Genomic DNA, 7,959 nt, shown 5'->3' on the forward strand with positions numbered 1-7,959 from the left:
ATGGCAATTCCGGCAGCCAGGATTATGGAGAAGTACCCGAAGTTCTTGCTTGCTAGGCTGGAAGTGTTTAGGCGGCCATGGGATTCGGTGGTCAGGCCGGATCAAAAATTCTTCGTTGTCCCTCGCCGGACTGTGAGGAAGCTCCAGAAAAGGATTAGGAAACCCAAAATTTGTGTCAATTCTTTCATGTCACACTCGGACAATTCAAGCGAAATAATGTCCCTACAGAAGAAGGATGGCTTTTTAAGTGATTCAAGTATCACTTCGTCCTGTTTTAGAGCTAGTAGAAGGAATTTAGTGGTAAAACTAAAAAGCATGTAAGTTTCTATGGCATTGATGTCAAGCAAAAGGTTAGTACCTCTAGATGAGAGAAGAAAGGGAAGGAAGGGAACACTTCCATTTCTAGGAAGAGCTCGAATCCTCAGCCGCCGCCTCACGGGGAAAAGAGGAGGGTTCGAAATTCTGTGACATGGCAGCCATCACTTACAGCTATCGGCGAGAGTCTGGGGAGTGAGGAATGATGGAGATGTTCTTTCGTTCCACATAATTTTATCATGCTATGCTAATGCTTCTATTTTAACATGTTGACATACATTATTTCCACACTTTGATTCATTTCAAGTTTTGGGTAGCCTTGCTTCTTTAGAAGTAATTATAGTTTCTTGGTCCCAACTTCAATGCATGTGTCATTATTTTTCATTTTCTTCAAAAATAGCACATGTTCTCTGTTATCCATATTGTAATAAACACAAGGAATTTGTAACTGTAATAAGAAATGCTGGCATATATTATATCCATTTTCCAACTGGTCATTGTTTCTCTCACAAGGAATTTGTAACTGTAATAAGATAACAACTGTTATAAGAAATGCTGGCATATATTATATCAATTTTCTTACTAGTCATTGTTTCTCTCACAAGAAATCATATTCTATTCCTTTCGTATATGTTTCTATATTCTAGTATATAAGTCTAAGAAAGTTTTGGTAAGCTTATTGGAAAATTCTTGGTCTTCATCTTCATCATTATAGAATAATTATCCAAGCCTGCACTCACTGTGATTCTTGAAGTTGAAACCATGTATGGTTAAAAAAAAAAAAGCCAAAAGGACAAGTTAATTCATTGGTTGGTTGTCTTTGACATCTTCTTCTTGTCGTGTCTTGTTCGAGTTTGGCTCCCCAATAATTCTATTACACTACCCTTATATATATATATATATATATCCTCGAGATATCAGCGTAAAAAACGAAAATTAAGACCCAATTGTGGTGTATGTCTTTTAACCATGTGATCTTCATTTTCCTATTCCATACTTTCCAATATAAAATTATATATTTCAACAAATTATCTACCCATTCCAAAAACCTACCATGAAAAAGAATCTCAATGAGTCAATAACTTTTGTGCTTATAATACGTAAAAGCATAACTTATTCAAATGTTGACATCTCAAGAATTCAGTATAAACTAAAGCTCTTCGTAATAATAATAATAATAATAATAATAATAAACTAAAGCTCAGTACCCCATAGAAAGATAGAAAGAATGTCTTGTTAACAAGATTTTGGCATGATGTCAAATGGTGGAAGATAAAAATTGAAAACCCAAATTATTTTATTTTATATATTTTGGGTTAATAATTTATTTAATAAGATTCAACAAAATTTGAGTTTCGTGGGATTCGTTATAATTGCATTTTAAAGTCAAATTAAGAATTATCCCTTATTTGATATTTTTGATAGTTCATTTGATATTCAAAATGAAAAGATATTTTTTGATAATTCATCATTTGATATTCCAAATGAAAAGATTTCTTTTTTTAATAATTCAATTTTTACATATGAGAGAGAGAGAAATTATATCTTAATTCTCCACATAAAATACAATAGATCACAATGCCATGTAGCGATAAAATTTATGGTTAGACTTTACCAATTAAAGCGATAGGAGCTCAGAAATATCTAAAAGAAAAGTTGCTACTACTGTATTAAATGCATTGTAGCAACTTTTCTAACCGCATTTATGTGGAGAAGATCCCTGAACAGTGCATTCTTAGCCACCACTATTTATAGAGGGCTAAAGAAGATGTCTAATGGGACATGTACTCAAGTGAAGGTTTATATTATTAACAAGTATACGATCAGGATGGTCTGGAAGGAACTATATAATGTAAAAGACCCCCCATGAGAAGGGGAGGAGAAAAAACTAAAAAAAAAAGACTACTGTAGCACTCACAACCAAATGACTAGTTAAACATATTGATTTATATCATAATCTACCTCCTCGGATGAGAGTTTCAACCATTCTTATACGTCTTACATGCACGTTCCTCTTTAAAATCCATACTAATCGTAATTAAACTTCACTAAAACCTAGTTCTTCATCCTACTTTCTACAAATTTATTGTATTGGGCTCATTAGACCATCGCCCAATTTTTCTTTGACTTGGGCCGAAAATCGTGACTCTACAATTTCTTTCTATGATGATTTATAAACTATTAATGTGTATTATTTAAATAAATTATAATTTGAGTAATTTTTAAGGTCTTATGATATCAATAAAATCCTGTATTTGAAACATTTTGCTAGTATTTTGGATCCACTTTCATGAGATTTTTGTGATATCTCATAAGTATGAGACAAAAGATTTGCATACACTTAAGAGAGAGACTGCATACATCCAAGATAATAGTCGGCGATAAAAACTTAAAACCGATTTAAAGCTTACACTTTTTTTTTTTTTAATCTTTTTTTTTTTTTGGAGAAGTTATCATCAAAAACCGATTTGGAAGTAAACGACTAAACTCTCTTATTAAATTGGTGAAGAAAGAAACTGATAATAATAAGATGGAAAGATAAAAAGAGAGAGAGAAAGAGAAGGCTCAACAGTCACAGTTAACAGAGAGAGAGAGAGAGAGAGAGAGAGAGAGAATGGGACAGGAAGAGGAAGACACGGTAGGAGTGGAGGAGGTGAAAGAGCAAGAGCAAGAGCAAGAGCAAGAGGAAGAGGAGATTGGGACATCATCATGGAACCAGAGGAAGCAAACCCAGATAGTGCAACTCTCAGAGAAGCTTATCCATGGGGATCTTGAATCCCAAATACAAGCTGCTAGAGATATCAGAAAGCTGGTCAGAAAGTCTTCTTCATCTTCGTCACCATCTTCTTCTTCATCGGTGAAGACTCGTTCAAAGTTAGCAGCTGCTGGTGTGATTCAGCCCCTTGTATTCATGCTTGTCTCTCCTAATATGGATGCCAGAGAAGCCTCTCTTCTTGCCCTTCTTAACCTTGCTGTACGCAATGAACGGTAACTACTAACACACATATCTATGTCTATGTCTCTCTCTTTATCTGGGTTTTTAAAAAAAATTTGGAGTGTATATGTGCTGAAATTTGTGAATTGGATTTCTGGGTTTGTATTGGATTTTGGTGTTTCAAGGTGTGGGGGTGTGATTTTGGGTTTTAGGATAGATTGAAAATGGTGAAGTATGGAAATTTTGGTAATTCTGGAGGGTTTTTCTCCAATACAACTTCTGGGTATTGTTTTAATGTGTGAAATTTTGTTACTTTTGAAATCGAACTGGCAAGCTATATGGGGGGTTTTGTTGGTATATGCTGGATGTGGAAGTTGTTGATAATCTTTTTTTTTTTTTTTGGGATGAATAAGTTTATTGAATTTTTTTTATCTTAAGGTAGGTATCTGAGTTTGGGGTTTGTCTTGTCTGTTATAATTGCTGAGAAATGGAAGGGAAGGACAAGAGTGTGAGATTTTTGTGTTTTCTGGGTTTTTGTTAATTGACCTGGTATGTTATCTTTTAATGTAACATTTCGTTCTTATGAAACTGAAATCAACATCTAAATGGTTTTTTATTTTTTTTTTTATTCTGATATATTCTACTCTGTAATATTTGGTTGAGACAAACAGTATAATGGTGATATTTTACCTATTTTATGTTTCCTTGGTGAAGCCTCTATATTGGATTTTTTTATGAGTGTTGACATTATGTGGAATTTATTTGTTTGCATCACATTTTAGGAGAGCTACAAAAGAATTACGAAGATCTTGAATTCGTTGTCTGTTTTGTTGCTGTCAAAATTGAGGAAAAGGGATTAGGAATGAAAACTATTGGGATGTGATTTTGATTCTGTTGTTGAGTGAAATTTTGAGATTTTTGAAAATCAATCCAAATAAAGTATTTAGCTAGGCTGAGTTCAAGGGAACACAATGTTTCCTTTCATCCAAAATGCTGGAAACTCTAAACTACGTATTACTTCATTTGGATTTGGAAGAAATATGAATGAATGGAAAAGATAAATGCTTGAGAAGCTCAAAAGCTGAGCTTATTCCTATCCTTTTCTCAGCAACCAAAAGGGGCTATAGGGTTTTTAATAGAGCATTTTTTTTTTTAATTAAAAAAAAAGAAGAAGGCATATTTCAACTGCTGAGAATTGGGGATGGATGTATTGTCAGTCAATTTTGAATGTGAGCCTTAATAATTTTGTTGGTTTACTCTCTTTGCTGGCTTTGGGATTAAGTATCCATTTGTAGGAGATTAGTTGCAATGGAGTTCATTTCTTCATTGTGATCTCCTCATCGTTTATATGATGGTTATTGGAGATCATTTTCTCTTAAAGTTTTTTTTTTGGTATCTCTATGCTATTTGGTATCAAGTGGCTGAACTGGGGCAAATGCACGCTTAAGAATACATATTTCAAACACAATATTTCTGGGTTTGTTTTTCCAGACCTTGTTATATATTCTGTCTCCCTCTAATCTAGCACTAGGGCTTTGGTTTCAAGAGAGCAATATTGCTTGTTCTTTTTCCCTTTAAAGAGAGGACCCTTTCAATTGTAGAATATATCAGTTTTGCTTGATGAATGTTTCACAATAATGATACATTTTCATTATCAAGAGTGATTTACGTATTGGCTTAAAAAAAATTTCTTTACTACAACTGATTTTTAATTTTCTGAATGTTGGCTGATATTCTTTTATTTCTTAGGGTAAATGTTTTGATTGGTTGATTTGTTTGATATGCTGTTGATTTTTCTTATGGAGTCAATTGAATATCATGCTTATCAGAAACAAGGTCAAGATAGTCACAGCTGGTGCCATCCCTCCTCTTGTGGAGCTCCTCAAAATCCAAAACAGCAGTATAAGGGAATTAGCCACTGCAGCAATCTTAACACTCTCAGCTGCTGCCCCAAACAAGCACACTATTGTAGCTTCTGGAGCTGCACCTCTCCTTGTTCAGGTCCTCAGCTCTGGAAGTGTTCAGGGTAAAGTTGATGCTGTTACAGCCCTACACAATCTCTCCACCTGCCCAGAGAATTCCACTGCAATTCTTGATGCAAAAGCAGTTCTCCCTCTAATTAACCTCCTTAAAGAATGCAAGAAGTATTCCAAGTTTGCTGAAAAAACTACAGCCCTACTTGAGATTCTTTCTAACTCCGAAGAGGGACGAATTGCAATCTCAAATTCTGATGGTGGGATTTTGACCCTTGTAGAGACGGTTGAAGATGGATCTCTTGTCAGCACCGAACATGCAGTCGGAGCTTTGCTCTCTTTGTGCCAGAGCTGCCGGGATAAATATCGGAAACTCATTCTTAATGAAGGTGCCATCCCAGGCCTTCTGCGACTAACTGTAGAGGGGACAGCTGAAGCTCGGGAAAGAGCTCATACACTTTTGGATTTGCTTAGAGATTCTCCCCAGGAAAAGAGACTAGCCTCCTCAGTTCTGGAGAGAATTGTTTATGACATTGCTGCACGGGTTGATGGAGCAGATAAAGCTGCTGAAACTGCGAAGAGGCTACTGCAAGACATGGTTCAAAGAAGTATGGAGCATAGCTTGAGCTGCATCCAGCAAAGGGCTGCATCTTGTACACCTTCGGATATTCCATCTTCATAATATAATCCTTTTTTCTTTTTTCTTTTTTTGGGGGGCGGGGGAGGTTTGAGAAGATAGTTTTACTCGAAACTGGGATAGAGTTTTAATCTGAATATGTTTTCTTTGGACAGTTAAAGCTCTTGTACCCGGCTAGATCATTATTAAAACAAGTGGAAATCGCTGGAGTAAATGAATTAGATTTTACTGGAGTTAGCTTTCTGAGGGGTGATCCATTAACTAGTGAGAGTGTTGTATATCTTGACTTTGATCATTGTTGTATATCTTGACTTTGATCATTTATGTAAAGAATCTCTCTGTGCTATATTACATGTACATTTATTTTGATCACAAATGTAGGAAAGGTTTCACTGACTACTCTGTTGTTTTTAGAAACAGTGTTTCTAGATGGAAATCATTTGGCTCAATTGAGTCCCAAAAACAAATTTCTGGAAAATTCATTTTACTCACCTGGTCACCCCTACCACTTGTATGCTTGGGGTGAGCAACAATCCACATGTCCAACCTGATCTGCCCCTGAAAGGTCACGGAAAGAAGTATGAATAAAAAGGGGTGTCTCTGGTTAGTTGGCAGGCTTGATATATATACCCCCGTGAAACTAGACTGACCTAGCTAAACCATACCCTTCACCACCTGATGTGTTCAGGTCAAATAACGGGTGGACTCTCCACCATGATTAATCTTATAAAAAACATTTAAACACATAAGAAAACAAAGGAATGAATAATGTCCTTTACGTAATATCTTGAATTGTAATTAAAAAATTGGTGTAAAAATCTGGCTTTTCAACTTAAGCCTTAATTTTGCAACACCCCTCTTTTTACTTTCCATTTCTGTTGGCTTTTATATCTAAGGAAGGTTTATGGTTCTTTTCAGTACTAAGGTGCATTTTTAAGGTTGCAATGCAATTTTAGGAAAAAGATGCATTTTTTTAAGCATGGACAGATTGAAAAAAGTATCTTATGAGATGATCTCATGAGACTTCTCTCATTCTAAAGAGATTACATGAAATTGTAATATTTTTTATTTACTGTGAGTGTAATGTTATCGTTTGCTCATATTACTTACCTACTTTATACTAATGTCCTTTTATTGGCAAATAGATTTGTATGTCTTAAACCAGTTTTACTATGACATTAGTATGAACCTTTTGGAACATATTCGGAGGTTTTTAATATTTGTGCATTTTATTAATGGAAACCACTTTGCTTATTTTGTTATTGCTAATGTCCATTTGTCCATTATTTAATAAGTGTCATTTGTTAGAAATATCTAATTAAATATCTTCCACACGATTGCTTTGAATATTATTGTCTCAAAGTGACCTAACCAACCAAAGACTACAACTACTTACAAAAATAATATTTAGACTAAAGATAGAAATTTCAGGTATCAATCTAAATAAACTCTCTGTTATTCCGAAAAAACTTTTTGAAGCTTTCAATCCAAATAAGATTTCTGTTTTTTTTTTTTTTTTTTTTTTATTTTTATTTCTAGAAAGTTTGTTTGTTTTTAATCTCATCTTGTCAAAAACATTTCTGACTTAAGAAGGGGAGGGGAAAAAAAATGAAATCTGATTTTTCGAGAATATATCCAAAAATCCCAACTTCTGGTGCTCCCGGTTCTCAATGCAGGTATGAATCCATTCCCTACCGTAGTGTCCCAATACTTATATTAGATTATTAGTAAACAAAGGTTCTCTCTGCGTTTCTTCAAAAGATTATATGAATTGTTTCTTGATAGATCTAATAGAATGGAATGTGGGATTTTCATTACCCTGAAGCAAATGTTATGGTACATTTCTGTCTGGAGAAATTTTCATGTGCATTACTCAATAAGATGTAAATGAGGATCATCAAACTTAGACAAAAAAAAAAAAAAAAAAAAAAAAAAAATTTTTTTTTTTTTTTTTTTTTTTTTTTTTTTTTTTTAAATTCTAGAAAGTTTGTTTGTTTTTAATCTCATCTTGTCAAAAACATTTCTGACTTAAGAAGGGGAGGGGAAAAAAATGAAATCTGATTTTTCAAGAATATATCCAAAAATCCCAACTTCTGGTG

The 7,959-nt window shown here is 34.2% G+C and overlaps 1 protein-coding gene across 1 annotated transcript; it reads left to right on the plus strand.

Moving 5' to 3' along the window:
• The first annotated feature begins 2,757 nt into the window (after window positions 1-2,757).
• Window positions 2,758-6,259, plus strand: LOC112003922 (U-box domain-containing protein 4). Its single transcript, XM_024036146.2, has 2 exons — window positions 2,758-3,303; window positions 5,080-6,259. The coding sequence occupies exons 1-2, from the start codon at window positions 2,930-2,932 to the stop codon at window positions 5,903-5,905; spliced, it is 1,200 nt and encodes a 399-aa protein (XP_023891914.1). The 5' UTR covers window positions 2,758-2,929; the 3' UTR covers window positions 5,906-6,259.
• The last annotated feature ends 1,700 nt before the right edge of the window (window positions 6,260-7,959 follow it).

Source organism: Quercus suber, unplaced genomic scaffold (assembly GCF_002906115.3).
Source record: "Quercus suber isolate HL8 unplaced genomic scaffold, Cork oak 2.0 scaffold_76, whole genome shotgun sequence".
Lineage (NCBI taxonomy): Eukaryota > Viridiplantae > Streptophyta > Magnoliopsida > Fagales > Fagaceae > Quercus > Quercus suber.

Excerpts from the sequence above, each read along its gene's own strand:
- LOC112003922 (XM_024036146.2), top strand. The coding sequence starts at position 2,930 with ATGGGACAGGAAGAGGAAGACACGGTAGGAGTGGAGGAGGTGAAAGAG. Across the intron at positions 3,304-5,079 it reads CTTGCTGTACGCAATGAACG|AAACAAGGTCAAGATAGTCA; the intron begins GTAACTACTAAC and ends CATGCTTATCAG.